This window comes from Periplaneta americana, chromosome 8 (genome assembly GCF_040183065.1).
Source record: "Periplaneta americana isolate PAMFEO1 chromosome 8, P.americana_PAMFEO1_priV1, whole genome shotgun sequence".
Taxonomy (NCBI): Eukaryota; Metazoa; Arthropoda; class Insecta; order Blattodea; family Blattidae; genus Periplaneta; species Periplaneta americana.
In genome coordinates, this window is record NC_091124.1 from 40,457,475 (window position 1) to 40,475,992 (window position 18,518).

Consider the following 18,518-nt stretch of genomic DNA (forward strand, 5'->3'; position numbering starts at 1 on the left):
TCTTCTGTATTCATAAAAGTTTGTAATTAAGTTACAGAATCGCCTAGTATAGTAGAACTACATTAAAAAAAAAAAACAGATTTGTTTTTGTTCCTTCACAGGGTACGAATTAATGGGGGATGGGGAGATTTTCCCTGTTGGAAAGTTAACCCCCTCTCATAAATTCATATTAACATCCCTGCCAGGGATAAATTCTATCCCCCTCACAAAATATAATTGTTTTAATATGAGTATAAATGTACTTTATAAAGCATAAAGTAAGCAAAGAAAATAATATTGATTTATTATTATCACCAGCAAGCTGACAACAATCAATAACTTAGGAATTACACATCTTATCTTAAGCCTGCTCATGGATATAATTATTATTTTGATCAAAATGCAAAACAAACAACTCAATGCAACCAAGTGTTGAGCCGTATCAGATGAGGATAATAATAATTTTATGTACCGGTATAGTATTCCCTATCTAGGATTCTATTCTCCACTCATCAAAAATCTTAATTTGCTTCCTGTTCCTTCAGGCTTGTGGGCTTGTGAAGAATCTTGCTCTGATGACTCATATTACAACAGAAGTGGAGGAAGCACCCATCATCCGACTTGCTTTCAACATAGGAGTGGAAGACGTCAATCTGTTGGGGGGAGAAGAAATCAACAGTCCCAAAGTGTATATGGTTTTCCTCAATGGTGAGTTTCCAATCACATATACCAAACTGACAGTGACTGTTTCATGTACAAATAATATTGCATACACATGGAAGAAGTTAAAAGAGGAAGGAAGAAAAGGTTCATTGGTTTTGAATGCCGATTTTTTTTTGTGCTGGCCTCAGCTCTATTGATACTTATTTTGAATTTGTTAACCTATTGTTAGATTTCGAAGACTTGTGAACCCTCCCAACTGACACCACATCCATCCTAGTATACACTGTGACAGTCTTAGCTTTTAGTGCCTAAATGTTATGTCTAGTTATGTTCTAGAAGACGAAAATAAAGCCAATTTTGATGTCTTTCAAGGTTACAGTCATGAAACGTCTTTCCTCAGATGTGTGTATAAATATAACAATACCCGTTTGTATTTTTCCAGGTAACATACTGGGTGTTATCAAAGATTATCGAAGACTTGTGAGAATATTTCGTATGATGAGGAGGAACGGTTACATCAATGGTTTCATATCAATTTACCCACAACACCAGCACAGATGTGTCTACATCAGCTCTGATAGCGGTCGACTCTGCAGGTAGGTTTTTCAGAACAAAAATTAGAAGTATAATACAGTATTTATTTATTTATTTTATTTATTTATTTATTTATTTATTTATTTATTTATTTATTTATTTATTTATTTATTTATTTGTTTGTTTCTTTGTTTGTTTTTAATTTATTTATTTATTTATTTGTTTGTTTGTTCGTTCGTTCATTCGTTTCCAGAATAAGTCACATTGTCACACCAATTTCAATTTCTGATTATCCTACTTGTCTGTGGTGTAATAATCATGATGAAGATCTAGAACACATTCTTCCATACTGTCCATCCATAAACCACAAAAGAAGTAAATTAAAATCATCAGTACCAATTGCAGTATAATATTGACTACACCCCAACTCTGGCTACTAGCAACAGGCATCCACCGATCAAAATACCCCTCATTTCTTGTGAAAAACAACAACTGACTAGACTACAGTGGACTATAGTGGACTTTATGTTGTCAGCAAACAGCTGAATACATTAAGAAGATTGATTGATTGATTGATTGATTGATTGATTGATTGATTGATTGATTGATTGATTGATTGATTGATTGATTGATTGATTGATTGATTGAGTGAGTGAGTGAGTGAGTGAGTGAGTGAGTGAGTGATTGACTGATAGATTTATTTAATTATTTATTTACTTACTTATTTATGTATGTATTTGTTTATTTATTTATGTATTTGTTTATTTACCGTATTTATTTATTTTTTGAGAGTCTGTAAATTGTGTACAAACCTTAGAAATTTACCCTATCAACAGGAGGAATTTAAGGTTTAAATTCAGCACCATTCAATTTCTAGATCATTTTAAAAATGTAAAGTTATTTTGTTTTCACTTAAGTATAGAAAGAGTGTGGGAAACACTTTCTTAATGTTATTAACTGTTTTTATATTCACAGGCCCTACATAATAGTAGACAAAGGACAGACACTTGTTAAAAAAGAACACATAGATGAACTGATCCAAGGAGTGAAAAACTTCGAAGACTTCCTTAATGAAGGTAATTAGTATTTTTAAAGGATTTTTCTACAGTAACAGTTTTCGTATAACCCATTATTAGGGACACTGGAATTTCGCAAATGGACTTTGGCGCAAATTTTTTTAAGGCAGAAATTTGTTTTTTTTTTTTTTTTTATGTATGCAGTAAGGGGGGGGTGTGCGTGTGTGTTTTTTTTTTCTTTTTTTTTTTTTCATTCTAGCCTCAAGTGTTACACTAATTTAGTGCAACCTAAAATGGTGTAAAAAACTGAATACTTCTGTAAAATTATAGGAACCTTAAATGTTATGAGACACATAAAAACAGTTTTTTTAATCACTAAACATACTATTGGTGATTGTATTTAAAACGTGATTAGACTTACTCGATTTTATGGTACAGCTATTCTAATTCATTTATAAAACACATTTCTTTCCCTGTTTTGATTTGTTTTCAGGTCTTATTGAATATTTGGACGTAAATGAAGAAAACGACTCCCACATCGCTCTGAATGAGGCATCTATAGATGCTCAGTTGACAACTCATCTGGAGATAGAACCCTTCACATTGCTGGGTGTCTGTGCAGGACTGGTTCCATATCCACACCACAACCAGAGCCCCAGGAACACATACCAGTGTGCTATGGGGAAGCAAGCCATGGGTATGTTATGTAATATTTTATTAATTGTCAAATGTTTGTATTTAATTGATACTTCAATCATTTTAAATTCTGTGACTATGACTGCCTACATTCACAATGCAAACTGAAATGTAAATAAAATAGCCTGATCAAAACATAAATATAAAAGACAATCATCATCCTGTGGTGCTTTGACCCGTTTTCAGACCATGACCTCCCCTATTATTCTCTTCTATTTCTATTTCATAAGAAAAAATGTTTAGGTACTAAAAATATTGTGACAGCGACGTGAGATTCGAACTCACGACCAGCGTCCCGCAAGAGAGAAGATCGCACTGAGGGCCGGCGCGCGGCAGAGTAGTGGGGAAAAGGGCCTACACGCAAGGGGAGGCTGCGCACGCAGCTGCTACTTAACGCAGTGAATGGGAAACGGACCTTCCCGACTCTTCGAGAAGTCCGTCGAAGTGGAGATATCCACATAATTTCTACACACCTGTAGAAATTTCTCGCAACTATGATTTTGCTATAAAAGAAGAAGCGCCAGCGAACTCGAGCAGTTTTTCAGTTATTCAGTCAGTGAGAAAGCCAGAGCAAGGAAGCCAGTCTTGTGCACCGGAGTTCTACTCGAGTGTGCGTCCGCAACTGCGTCAGCAGCCGAAGGCCTGAGTTCGAGTGCAGTGGACCGCAGTTGGAGGGACCTGAGTTCGAGTGCAGTGGACCGCAGTTGGAGGGACCCGAGTTCGAGTACAGTGAACTGTCTCTGAAGGTCTGTGGTTCGAGATACTGTGAACTCGAGTGACTGAGATAGAAGAACTGTGAACTGAGAACTGGTAGTTCTGATTTGTAAATAGTGCTTTGTAAATATTAGTTAAGATTAACAGTTCATTGTTGTTCGTACTAGTCCAAGTAAATTGTCATTGTCGTCGGTGGAGTGCTATAACGAATACTGTGTTAAGTGAAAATCCAATTGTTGACGAGAGCATTTAAGGCGAATTGTAGAAAGGAATTATTGTTGTGGCGAATAAATTACATTGTTGTTACTAATAAAATTCACAATATATTGAAATGCACCAACATCTCTTTTATTTTCTTAATAGGTTCAGAGGAATTAATTTAAATAAAATTCTAAAATGTATGCAGGATTTTGTCTTTCTAATTATCAAAAATATTATTTAATTCTGTGTTATTTGTGTCATGGTCACATGAAACTTGATGTTAAATCCAACAGAAATAAAAAACAATTGACTGTAAAATAAACAAATGTAAAACGTTAAATAAAGAAAATAGCTTTCAACTGTTTGCTCCAATTGTCAATAGTTTCCACCAGATGTCACACTGTACCAATCACAATCAATAAATAAAGCTGTTCAAAGAGTGCCAAGCCTACTTTTAAAAATAACCATTTTTGGTTAAAAATATACAGAAATTAAACAAATTACTTCAAGAACTATTTTATTGGTGACTATATGAAACCATTAAGAATTAAATGTTATAAAAAATTAAGTGACACCCGGGTTTAAACTGGAAAGAACCTATTGATCTGTAGTAGAATGCTGTACCACTGAGCTATACCACTGCTTGCTTTTAATATAAAGTTTCACAGTGACGAGGAATACAGCAGTAGAGAGGCACGGACAAATGACTGTCTAAAAACAAACATGTTCAGAATAGTTTTATTTTGTTCGTAGGTTTGCTACATTTTGGTCTCTTGCCTCATTTCGCATATTACTCACAAAATAAAATGCATTTTTAACACTTTTATCTCAAGTAACTATCATGATTGTCCAAAATATGGCAGAATTTTACTCCTTTGCACGAATTTTAGTTTGAGCCCTGGTCACATATAATAGATTGATCAGCCTAATGCACTTTCAAGACAACAACTTTTATCAATTATAACCCTGATAGAATTGCATGGAGTAATATGTTGCAACTATACTTTCATCTAGTGGTCGTTACCAAGAGTTCATTTTTGATAGTGGAGATTCTAGCTATTGTTCTCTTTTATATGTTGCCATTTTATAACATGGGAATGACCAATCTGATATAATATTAATCAGGGATTTGAGTTAACACATATCTTGTTTTTGTTGTATGCTCAGGAACAATTGCATACAACCAGAGGAATCGGATTGACACCCTGATGTACAACGTGGTGTACCCTCAAGCTCCGATGGTGAAATCACGCACAATAGAGCTGATCAACTTCGACAAGTTGCCAGCCGGGCAGAACGCAACAGTGGCCGTGATGAGCTACAGTGGCTATGACATTGAAGACGCACTTATTCTCAACAAGGCATCCATTGACAGGGGTCAGTACCATTTTAGCACACTTGGAATGATCCTCCATGAATGTGTATGTTGTTGTTGTTTTCTAATGCCAGGCGTTTGACAATAAAATCATTTGACCTCTTGCACTCCAATATTTTTCAAAGATATTGTCATGGTCAGCCAATGAAGCACAGATTTTGAGGTGTTCCGAATCTATTGCTTGGTTTGACTTGCACAATGAGCAGTTAGGGGACTGATATATTCCAATTCTATGCAGGTGTTTGGCCAAACAGTCATGGCCTGTTGCCAATCTAAATGCAGCTACAGACGATTTTCGTGGTAAATTGGGAATTAACTGTGGATTATGATGCAGAGAGTTCCATTTTTTTCCTTGAGATTGTGTTATCAAATTTTGTTTGTTAAAGTCTAAGTATGTAGATTAAATAAATCTTTTCACAGAGTAATACGTAGATTTAGTAACAGGTCTGTAAGTAGCAGTGCTGTCCTTCTTGAATATGTGTGTAAAGATATTGATTCCTTTTGTCCTACCTTCTGTATTTCTTATTCTTCCTCGTCTATTTTTCCAGTGGCACCAACTTATATGGGCCCATGGGGTCTGAGCCCACCCAATAATTTGTAGTCTTCTTCTTGTTATTATTATCATCATCATCATCATCATCATCATCATTTCCTTTTTCATTTTTTCCTGGCTTAGTTACCTCATGAGTGATGCCTTACTGGTGTCATTTATGAGGTACAAACCTGTCTTCAGACAATTGACTGAACAAGAACATGATATGTAATGGTTGCTTATTGAAATCAGTAATTACAATAAGTAAGATTTCAATAAGTAAGGATGAATTGTTGGCGTGCACTTTATTCATCTCTCCTAGTGCCACATAAGGACAGTGCTGAAAAGTTAGATTTAGTTTAGTTTTATTTTCCCTGGCAGAGTTAAGGCCATCAGGCCTTTTCTTCCACTCAACCAGGATCAAATCACATACAGAAAAATACATACCGGTATACAAATATGAACTTAAAAATAATAATAAACATAAGTAGAAAAGAGAGATTGAATACATATACACAATCAGTATTAACTTTGAAATAACAATAATAAAATATATATATATGTGTGAGTCCACACCTGTGGAGTAACGGTCAGCGCGTCTGGCTGCGAAACCAGGTGGCCCGGGTTCGATTCCCAGTCGGGGCAAGTTACCTGGTTGAGGTTTTTTCCGGGGTTTTCCCTCAACCCAATGCGAGCAAATGCTGGGTAACTTTAGGTGCTGGACCCCAGACTCATTTCACCGGCATTATCACCTTCATCTCATTCAGACGCTAAATGACCAAGATGTTGATACAGCGTCGTAAAATAATCAAATAAAATAAAAATATATATATGTAATAAAAAAAAAAGAGACTGAATACATAATCACAAACAGAAAAATGCATTCTAGTATACAAGTATTAAATTAAAAGAAAAAAAAAAGAATTAGTGCATATGAATATATTCTCACAACTAAAGGAATAGTACAATTAGTATGATCAGCACAGCACGTGTTACATTGAGACAATGACAATTACCTAGATTTAGAAGATGTTTGCGACGAATTAATAAGGAGAAACACATTTGCATCACTCCGTGCTACATAGTAATGAATCCACTTTCGTATTATCAATTTATAGTTACAAAGAATTCAAGTCCCCAAGTTAAAATGTTTATATAGTTGTAACGTTCTGTTTAATTACTGAAAATCGATAACAATTGTGCAGAAGAGCTACGCACAAGATAATGCGGAGATTTTTTTTTGTATATAGTTACTAGTATGAAGGAACAAATTGGTATTCACATAAAATCCAAAATCCTACAAGTAAATGGAACATAGCCCCTGAACCTTATACTAACTACATACATTACAAAATCGTTCTTAGATCTCCAGTTTGTTACTTTTAGCATTCTACAGTATATTGTATAGGCCTATACTATCCGTAGTCACATCAATATTACGAAAAATAATATCATTAAAAAGAGGATTTATGAGATTCTTTTGGGAAACTATGATCAAGTGTTTGAGCCCACCTAATGTTTTTAAAAAGTTGGCGCCACTGTATTTTTCACTCTGTCTCTTACCTTTTTTTCTATGAGTGTTTGGTGTCATACTTTTTCCTCTCTCACATGTGTTTCTTATGTTATACTTTCCATATTTCATGGACAGGCTATGGACGTTGCTTGGTCTACCGGAATGCCAAGTGCACCTTGAAGAGGTATGCAAATCAGACATACGACCGTATTCTGGGGCCCCTTATCGACGCAGACACCAAAAAACCCACATGGAAGCATGACATTCTTGATGCAGATGGAATCGCAGCACCTGGAGAGAAAGCGCAGAATCGTCAGGTAGGAGGAGCTTGTGTCTTGAAACTGTAATATTTAGTATATTACTGACCGCTTATATTGTTGCCCTGTTCATCATATGTTGCCATCATCTTTACATATACAGAATCTGAGAGTTCTGGCGAATTTCAGGATGCTGTTCTAAAGTGACTATAAGATTTAGAAATATCAAAATAACACAGAATATGGCTTGAACTTACTTACAAATGGCTTTTAAGGAACCCGGAGATTCATTTCTGCCTTCATGTAAGCCCGCCATCGGTAGCTCTATGGTCTCATATCATTATGTTGTTTGTTTGTTTTTTTTTTTTAGTCTTTTATGGGCTGGATCTTGCGGCAGATTAGTGACAATTACTCGAAGTAACAGGCCCCTCCTCTGTCAAAAGAAAAAAAAAAGGATGTATGTAGAAGGTGGTTCTAAAGTCGCTTTCCCCAAACCCTTCCTTACATTTAACTACATCCAATTTACATTTGACTACACATTCCTTTACAGATTTTGTTCAAAATGGAGGCCTTGTTTCTCGATACAGAATTCATAACGTTTAGACACTGATTTACAGATGGCAGAACATAACTCGCGGTTTTCATAGACTTTCACTAATGACTGATCGATCATCTGTCACAACTGATGCAGATCCTGCGGTTTCTGAACAAAAACATCATTTTTCAGGATACCCCACAGTGAAAAATCACATGTTGTCAGGTCGCATGATCTGGGTGGCCATTCTGTTGTGCCTCGACGACAAATCCATTCTTGGAATTGCTAGTTCAAGAAGTCCCTCACTCCTACACCAAAATGAGGTGGTGCTCCATCCTGTTGTCACATCAACTGCATATCGGCAAAACGAGGGCTGTTTTCAAGACATGACATCGGAAAAACAGTTGACGCACGAACATGGTTGCCAACCCATCACTTATTACACCAGCTATTCGTTTAATCAAGTTATGACATCTGTATACATATTTTTTTTTATTTTAGTAGTTATTTTACGATGCTTTAACAACATCTTAGGTCATTTAGCATCTAAATGAGATCAAGGTGATAATGCCTGCGAAATGAATCCAGGGTCCAGCACCAATAGTTACGCAGCATTTGCTCGTAATGGGTTGAGGGAAAACCCCGGAAAAAACCTCAACCAGGTAACTTGCCCCGACCGGGAAGCGAACCCGGACCACCTGGTTTCGTGGCCAGACACACTACCATTACTCCACAGGTGTGGACGACATCTGTATGTGTGTACAAGTATGAAATCTAAGAACGAATATTGGGGAAAGCGACTTTTGACCCACCTTGTACGTCAGAATAAAAAGCACTAATAAAAAAGGCCTGCTGATCCTTCTAAATGACTTGGGAACTGATTGGCGTGGTGTTTGCAGGTTCTCGTGAACAAGTCCATGCCAACTGTGACCTTGAACCCTATCAATCCTCTCCAAGCCCAGCCCGAGTACAGGGACGTGCCGGTGTTGTACAAGGGCCCTGTTCCCTCCTACATCGAGAAGGTGATGGTGTCGTCCAATGCAGAAGAGGCTTTCTTGATAAAGCTTCTGCTGAGACAGACTCGTCGGCCAGAGATTGGAGATAAGTTCAGCAGCCGACACGGACAGAAAGGAGTCACAGGTGAGTCCGCGTGGGTACATTAGCAGGAATTGGTCAGCACAGCTGCATGAAACATGGCTGCTGAATATTTCCTGTTGTTTTTTTAAAATGGCGATGAGTGAAATTTTGGTCATTTTTTGAGAAAAAATTTCTACCTTCCTTTTTCTGCAAAGAAATATATATATATATATATATATATATATATATATATATATATATATATATATATATATTTTACATTGGGGAATTTAATTGAAGTGAATTTTATTATGGCAGGCAGAGTAACTATCTCATGCCCCCATGTTATATTGCTACCTATGCACTTCATTAGAATCAGGTACCCATCTTCGAAGCCGTTAGCACTGTGAACTTACAGTATATTTATTTTCCCCTATTATCATAATACAGGGTTGTTATCTAAGAAATTAGCAAGTTCTTTGTGATAGTAGAAGCGAAAGAGTGGGGGAAGGGAAGTGGTCCGTGGCCCATTTCTTTAGGGCTCATCCCGACATTTGTCTTATTGCTCAAGGGAAACCACGGAAAAACCTTGAGTGGGATGAAGTGTCGTGCTGATGACAAGCCAATTGGCTTCAGTGGGGTCTGTATATGTTGAGGTGGGAGATTTGCAAAGAAATAATCAGTGATCTTTCATTTATATATTGGCCAAATATTATCAACATAGTTATCCTCAAAATTCATGCTTTAATTATATTACAGAATTTATAAACAGGTTTTTGTGACGGAAAATCGAGATTTTAAAGTCATTCACCAGCTTTGGTTCTGTCAGACCTTTTTGTTTCCAAACCTCAAACAGGACTTGATAGGAAAGAAATTCGAGAACAATTACATTCTCCCAACATCGCAGCTGCAGTGATTGAGTCGCGATTTTTTATTATCGTCCTTAATGTCGATGATGGGAATCCTAATGCATCAGAGAGTTGTTTCTGAGTAAGAGTACTGTTTTCATCGTACTTTCGTAAGATTTTCAACTTTTCCAACACAGAAAGCGCTTTTCGTTTAACACTCGTAATCACTCTCACAGACACTTCAATACACGAAGGACAACAAATTGACCAGCAAAAATTTCCAGAATTTTATTACGGCCGAGTGAGGAATGTTGTTGAGAGAGAGGGTTAGCAAGAGGGTGGGATATTGTAACTGTATGTAGGCTTTAACCACGCAGATAAAGAGTCGAATAAGAGAGCATAACAAGAGGGTGGTATTGTACAGTACGAAGGATTAAGTGCGCAGGTATAAGGTCGAATACCAGTACTCTTGAGGTTAATGGCATCAAAGAGTTCAATGGCCAAAATGTTTCATTGCTGTTACATTACATTGCTGGAAATTACATCGAAAATATTCCACAAAAATAGCATATTATGCAGGATTAGAGCTCAAGAAACGGGGTATTTTATAAAGGCGTTATATATGCAATGTGCAGGGACCAGACAAAAAAAGCGTATTACACAGAATAACGTAATAAGCAGGCGCGTCTTATCAAGGTTTTACTGTATTACCAAAACTTTATTTCTCTTTTTCTTAGTATTTCTTCATTTCATCACAACCTGTGTCATGCACAATAATGTAGGAATATAGAAATTCATGTGAAAATTTTGTGTTATGCAGGAGTGATATTGGGAATGTTCAGAATGTCCTCACAACATTCTGTGTGATTGTTGTTTCCAGGCCTCATAGTAGAGCAGGAAGACATGCCGTTCAATGATCTTGGGATCTGCCCAGATATGATCATGAACCCACACGGATTCCCATCTCGTATGACAGTCGGCAAACTGATAGAATTGTTGGCAGGAAAGGCCGGATTGCTGGAGGGCAAGTTCCATTACGGCACTGGTGAGCATCTCACAGCTTTCTCACCTTCATTTCAGAGTTTTTAAAAAAATGTTACAATTGAGAGTTTTGCTGACTGGCTATGTAAGTTTTGCAGTATGTGATATGATCATAGTAAGTTCATTGAATTGGGTCCCAACAAAAAAATAACAACTATTGTCCGTGCAACTAATCTAGGCACTTGGGTTCCCTAGTGCTCTCTCACTGCCCCTCTCCTTCCCTCTCCTGCCACGCTCCTGCTACAAGCAACCTCGCTACACCCCGCTTCCCCGCTCTTTTAGCTGCCCAGATAAGTTGCGCGAACAGTACATGCTCTTTGTCCTCATTTACATAATTTTTCTTTTTCCTTTTGGTCTCATCTACTTTTCTTCCTCCTCTTTCCGCTGTCTACTGTCTTTCTTCTGTAGTTCCTTCTATTCCCTTTATTCTCATCTTCCTCCCCTTTTTAACTTTCTTTTCTTGCAGTCCTCTTTTTTTTTTTTTTTTTTTTTGCTCTTCATGCTTTATCTTTTGACGTGAAACGTTTATGTTTGAGGTACAAGAGAGAAAATTTGTAACATTTCGACAGGAAAAGTTTACTACTCATGGTACCGTGGAAACAGAGTGTAAGTGGTTCTTCCACACGGTCCATCTTGCTCCATTCTCTATTTAATTTTCCTCCAGTTTTTTCACGCAATAGTCATGGAAATATGGGATTTTATATATACAAGAATATAAAATAAAACACTCTACACTGTTAAAAAAAGTAGAGTGGGTTGGGGTAATTTGAATATGAAAACAGTCTTTTTTAAGTTTAGAGACACATAGCCTGTTACTATGATAAAATTTTCCAGTCAGTTTTTCATATGTTAGCACTGTGACCTTCTAGAATGATTCTTTTGCATATTTAAGTAAGTTGGCCTCTTCTTATAATAGTAATAATAATAATAATAATAATAATAATCCTAAGTTTAACTGTACTCAATTTACACCGTGGATGGGGAAATTTGAGTTAATGTGTATTATTGAAGAAACATGCTTTAAAGTTCTTATAAAATCAAATTATCTCACCCAAAGATTAGTGTATGTATCCTAGAACAGAATGTAGAAGTTAGGTAGAGTGGAACGCAGCCAGGAAGGCGGCGTGAAGACGGTTGCGCGATAGCATTCGCACGCTTTGTGGTATGACGTGTTTTCCGTTGAGCCAATAGAATCATTTCAGTAACAGACGATTGAGTGTGCGGTTCACGAGTGGATGTTTTAAGAGTTTCATTGAAAGTATTACGATAAACAAATTTAGATTATTATTTGTGTGTGTACTATAGAAACATGGATCCAGGAAGAGAAAAACGGCAAGTATTACATCGGCAGGCGAGAGAAATAGTGTTTAAAGTGTATTTGTACTTCGTAAGTATCGAGCAGCAGACAGCGAAATGTGGTGAATGTAAGGAACGCGACGTTGCCACACCTCAAAAGAAGACAGCAGAAGCATGTGGTATCGGTTTACGAACAGTGCAAAGAATAACAAGCTACGGAAATAAAAATAATGCAGTGTTCAAATCGCCAGGGAAAATCCTAAGAGAAAAAAACCAGTCACGGACTTGGATAACTTCGATAAACATGTACTGCGTACAACAATAATTGACATATATAAGAATGGTGAATATCCTACTGCATTAAAATTGGTTCGAAAAATGAAAGAAGCAGTGGGATTTAATGGCAGTAGGGATTCGATACTGCGGATTTTGAAACAAATGGGCTTCTTTTTTAAAAAATGCAGTGACGGGAGGAAATTTCTTTTGGAAAGGATTGACATTGTTACAGCTAGAATAATAGCCTTCTTAAGAACAATTCATAAGATAAGAGAAGCCGGGAAGTCTTTGATATTCTACTTAGACGAGACCTGGATAAATCAGAATCATAGCAGGAGTGCCTGTTGGCAAATGAGTGATGGTTCTGGAGGACTACGGGTACCAATTGGTAAGGGGGCCCGCCTCATTGTGTTGCATGTTGGTTCATCTGCTACTGGCTTCATCCCGCAGTGCAAATTTATATTCCGCTCAAAATCCAAGACATCAAATTCAGATTACCATAAAGATATGGACTATTCACTTTTCAAGAAATGGTTTGTGGAGAAATTATTGCCTAACATTCCACCCAATTCTACAATAGTAATGGACAACGCCAGTATTCATTCAGTTCAACTAGACTGAGCTCCATCCACCAATACCCGCAAAGCAGATATAATGTCTTGGCTTTCGAGGCACAATATTCCTCACACATCTTCCCAGAAAAGAGAAGAACTCCTCATGTTGGTAAAACTATTCAAGTCGAAGACAATATCGTATGAAATAGACAGCATTGCCAAACAACATGGCCATCAAGTGGTTCGCCTCCCTCCCTATCACTGCCATTACAATCCTATTGAATTAATTTGGGCGCAAATGAAATCGTATGTTGCCGAGAAAAACAATACTTTTGAAATCGCCAACGTCGAGACGTTGACACATGAGGCTGTTGAAACCATATCAATTGAGGCTTGGGAAAACTGTGTACGGCACGCGGAAAAATTGCAAGAGGAAGATTATGCACGAGAGATTCGTAGGGATGATATAATGGAGCCCTTCATCATCAATCTTGAAGATAGTGACGAAGAAAGTGAAGACGATGATGCAGACGACGATGATACGGAAAACGATCTCAGAGATATTTCCGATTAATGTTCAGGTAATTGTCTACTTATTAATTTATTATAGTTTTTAATTTTGTGTTTATTATTCCATGGTTTTTGTTTTGATTCTGTGTCTATTGTTAATTTAATTTATTTTTTTTCTTGGTTGCATTATGAAATGAACACGTTTACGGATTCTCAATTTTAATATAAAGATAGCATACATGCAACTGCAAAAAGTACTTTAGTTTCGCAATTTAACACAGCTTTTGGTGTCGCGCTTCGTGCTGTTATGAGTAAGCAACTTGGCATCTCCGCATCTCATAGTTCTGTCTCTCTCTGCGCTGGCGAAAGTTCGAAACCGCCTTCCCGGCTGCGTTCCACTCTAGGCATTTAAAAATTTTAATTAGATCTAATTAAGGAAATTTCTATTATAGCTTTGAAGGGTTCTCTGCAGATTTTACAGCGACATTTGTATTTCAATTCAAATTACAGTTGAATTTTCTCAGTCTATTTTTTTATCTGTATTTTTATAAATTTTCATTATGTGAAATATTATCTACTGCAGATTTTAGTTCCTTGTAAACAAATTTCTTGTAAGACATTTTTAATGTCATTTTAAATGTTAATGTTTAACATTCTTTGTCTTTGGCAACCTCACCAAGTTGAGGAAGATTGGATTATTATATTATATAAAAACTTCAGCTAATACTTAAGGTTTTGATAAGACTTATTTTTTAAATTTAAAATATCTCCCATTAAAATCAGGGACAGAAAATACTTCGGATATTTATTTCTCTTTCACCAGTCTATAATTTAAAGGACAAAACTAAAATTCTTTCCGTCATTTATTATCATAATACACTTCTGTCTTAAATTCTGAGCATTAGGAATTAAATCAATGGCTTTCCCAAAACATGCTGTTCAGTGTTTCATATAAAACAATTTTTATGTCTAAAAGGAAGCAGAAACGAGCAAAATTGTATTAAACATTTCTGTTTGAAATATCTAAAGGAATAACTTCCTGAAATTTAATGACATTACTTAAGGTTCACCTGGTACATGTAATTAGAAAAAATATTTTTTCTCCTTGTTTTCGAAAAAACATTAATCTAACATATGCTTGAACGTAGTGCATTATGTTTCATTTCAGCCTTTGGTGGCTCTAAAGTTGCTGATGTGTGTGAGGAATTGGTTCGCCATGGCTTCAACTATCAAGGAAAAGATTTCTTCTACTCTGGAATCACAGGAGAACCTTTGCAGGCTTATATTTATTCTGGACCTGTAAGTAAAAGACGTGTCGCTACGATGTTATTAGATTAGTTATGGTCTGTAAACCAGAATGTCCAGTCGATCATCTGTCGCCTATAACTTTCAAGTATTATACCAGTTATTTTAATATGTAATGCCTATGTTGAATTTGCATTCGATATCCATAATTTATACAAGTACACTCTTCGATATTTCAACCAGAGATGCAACTGCAATGTCAATGGAGGGTTGTGCTGGCATTTTTTGTTGTCATGGCAATGTTATGTTTATTTAAAATTTAGAAATCTTCTCACTATTCGTGAGCTGCCACAAGGGACAAAGAGTACTTAACCGTATAAATGTTTACAAGTTCAGTGAACCATTAATTTTGTTTTGACAATGAAACTCCTACAAGTACAGTAACTGAGGAACTGTGCAAAGCAGGAAAATGAAAAGAAAACAGACATTTAAAATTATTTCCACAATAATGAAAGCATAAAGAAGCTCAAGAAGATAATAGGGATGATGCAGCAAAAGTCTTTAAGAAAATCAGAGCTAAGTCTCTTCACTTGAGGTGCTTGCTTGCAGGTGTATTACCAAAAACTGAAGCATATGGTACAAGACAAGATGCATGCTAGACCAAGAGGACCAAGGGCTGTCCTTACGAGGCAGCCAACAGGAGGAAGAAGCAGGGAGGGCGGTCTGCGACTGGGAGAGATGGAACGGGATTGCTTGATTGGCTACGGGGCCAGGTGAATATCATCATCAGGCTATATTACAAAGAGAGAGAGAAAGTGAGTGTGCATGTGTGTGTGTGAGAGAGAGAGAGAGAGATAGTAGGACCTTTAACTTAATTATCACCAGCAGAACACATCACAAATGCTAACGACACCCACAGAGACATCAATACAGACATAGAAATACTACACATCCAACCAAAAAAGCCAGAAACTAAACACACTAGAACAATATGAAATATACAGACACACGAAAACACACCCCAACGAAATTCTCAACACACAACTCAATTTCAGAACACACACACTCTTTGACTCTACACTATACCACATGAACACACCCTCACAGGAAACAAAACAAGAGGCGCCAAGACCAACAACGACCAGTTCTGAGGATGACCCATAAATAGGTCGAAACATGTAAACAAGGTACGTTAGAATTTAACACAAGAAAGTTCTTATCATACATATTTCGAAGTGATACAGTGTTAAAAGTTGTGTAATCAAGATGTATTATTATTATTATTATTATTATTATTATTATTATTATTATTATTATTATTATTATTATAATTTTCATTATTATTATTATAACTCTTATTACTGGCTAATCGTTCTTGGCCAGTACATTAATGTTAATAATAGATTAAATAAATAAAATATTTTCATTTGTTCTATTACAAGTATTATGGTGTGTACTATCTGTCCAGAGTACTGTCCCTAGAAGGATATAACTTCGTACTCGTTTGATTCTCACGAAAGTTCAATTATTATGTAATTATTTATGTCTTTGCAGTATGATGCTAGTAGAACGTCTGATGATCTCCAGTGACGCATGTGAAGTGGATGTATGCAACCAGTGTGGACTTCTGGCATACTCTGGCTGGTAAGAAGTCACCACAAAGCAACATAAACTTAATGTAGACTTGAACGTGGGGTATGAATGTTGATTCATAAGAAACTGAAAAATACCATATTTTCTCGAATTCCCTGCGCACTTTTCTTCCGAAATATACGAGTAAAGAATACTAGTGCATGGCTTATTTGAAATGAAGTTTGCAGCCATGTGAGGGATAGAAAGAAATGCTTGATTCTGGTTCCGTCCTGTTGTGAGAAACTGAAAACATGTTGCTAGATGATTCTTATTTAGTAGTCTTGACAGAGGACCAACAAAAGTTACACAGCTGGCTATCATCTTAGCACAATTCAGAAAGTAGACAAGAGCGTTGTAAATCATTACTGGTACTGTTCACTGCTTAAAAATTGCGTCTTTTTTTTTGGCAGTGCATAGTCTACAGAACTGTTAGCCTAATGAAGAGACGAATAATCGAGTTTTTGCTGTATATCCAGTTGTTAAACAAAAAAAAAAAAGTCACATATTTTTAACGAGTTTTACGAGTATAATAAACATATTACAGTAGAATTCCTCGTATCCGGCAACTGTGGGACAAAACTAGTGCCGGATGACTGATTTTGCCGGATAATTGAAAAATACGTTTATAGGTTATGTAAAGACACACTGTACTGCACAAACGTTTTTTCCCATGTTGAAATTTAGTAATTTTCATATATGTAGATATTTAAAAACAAAGTTTTGAAATACGTACAATGTTTATTTTTGATACTTTTGGTACATTCATCAGTTCATAATTTATTGTAATGCATAATAGCATAAAAAATACTAAACGTTTTCATAACCTTATGACAATTTTAAATAGTGATCATGTGACTTGAAGAGCAATGTAGCAACTGTGAAGATGAAGTAGCACTCGATGATTTGAACCTCTTTAACATATCTCTAATGTCTTCTTGTTTATATATACTATCTATCACTCCAATAAAACTTTTACGCACTGTAGGAACAGAGAATTTCACACTTTCCTATTTAGACTCGTCCAACACCCCTTCGAATGGGCGAGTTCAAGTGTTAAATTTAAAGATATCATCTCTCCGAATAGTTTCCAAGGCCCAAGTGACAGCTTACCAATCTCCAGGGACGTAACGGGGTTTTCTGTCTATGTTTTCACGCATGAACAATGTAAATATTAAACAATATGTGGCATGTGCGATCTACAAAAACTACTAACATCTTCGTCCGACTCTTCCCTTTTGCATGAATGACTTTGTTTTTTTGACTCATCCAAAAGTGCCGTTGTTTTGGTATTGCCGGTTATTTGGGTGCCGGATACGAGAGATTTTACTGTACTTACAAAGCTGCATCCAGTGAAATATAATAAATCTTGGCTGTTGTTCCAGGTGTCACAGCTGCAGGTCCAGTGGCTCTGTATCCACTATCAGCCTCCCTTACGCCTGCAAATTGTTATTCCAGGAGCTGCAGTCCATGAACATTGTACCAAGACTGACACTTAAAAACTACTGTGACTAAATAAAGCCACGTCATGAAAATCAGGCTTCAGTAGTCTTTATTTAATTTGCCATCATTGTGATATTCCTCACAGACATTTATTTGCATTACTTCCTGCTTTCTGGAGGATATCATGTTCCAGAAACTTAATTTTGTAAATGTTTATATTTTCTTTGTGATAAGTTATTTTGTACCATAGTGCCTATATAATAAACTTTGAACCTGTTCAGCGTATTTTCATTTTACTAACAAGGATTGTATGTACCGAGCGTTTCGTGACATATGAAATACACTTGGGTGACGAATTAGTCTAGAGAAGTTTCCCAATTGTTTTCAATTTACGACAAGGTTCTTTTGTTATCCAACAGTTATATTCTTCCTTTGCAAAACAGTGATCAAAATAAGCTTCTTGCACTTCGTTATGAGTCCAGCAAGGGCTGCAAAAAGGTATTTTTCGAATACAGGAGGGAGAGCCACTAATCCTTCCCATTGAAGGCTTTAAGAAACCAACCTGTCCCATCCCTACCTTTCCG

The 18,518-nt window shown here is 36.4% G+C and overlaps 1 protein-coding gene across 1 annotated transcript in view; it reads left to right on the top strand.

The window, feature by feature from the left end:
• The window catches only part of Polr3B (RNA polymerase III subunit RpIII128), a 33,717-nt gene extending 15,506 nt beyond the window's left edge, over positions 1 to 18,211 (top strand). Inside the window, exons 11-22 of the mRNA XM_069832766.1 lie at positions 525 to 687; positions 1,085 to 1,238; positions 2,152 to 2,252; positions 2,686 to 2,889; positions 4,971 to 5,180; positions 7,359 to 7,540; positions 8,915 to 9,155; positions 10,821 to 10,985; positions 14,786 to 14,916; positions 15,472 to 15,635; positions 16,417 to 16,506; positions 17,877 to 18,211. Of these exons, the coding sequence (XP_069688867.1) occupies positions 525 to 687; positions 1,085 to 1,238; positions 2,152 to 2,252; positions 2,686 to 2,889; positions 4,971 to 5,180; positions 7,359 to 7,540; positions 8,915 to 9,155; positions 10,821 to 10,985; positions 14,786 to 14,916; positions 15,472 to 15,635; positions 16,417 to 16,506; positions 17,877 to 18,006 (1,935 nt within the window). The 3' untranslated portion in view covers positions 18,007 to 18,211. The remainder of the gene's footprint in view (positions 1 to 524; positions 688 to 1,084; positions 1,239 to 2,151; positions 2,253 to 2,685; positions 2,890 to 4,970; positions 5,181 to 7,358; positions 7,541 to 8,914; positions 9,156 to 10,820; positions 10,986 to 14,785; positions 14,917 to 15,471; positions 15,636 to 16,416; positions 16,507 to 17,876) is intronic.
• The last annotated feature ends 307 nt before the right edge of the window (positions 18,212 to 18,518 follow it).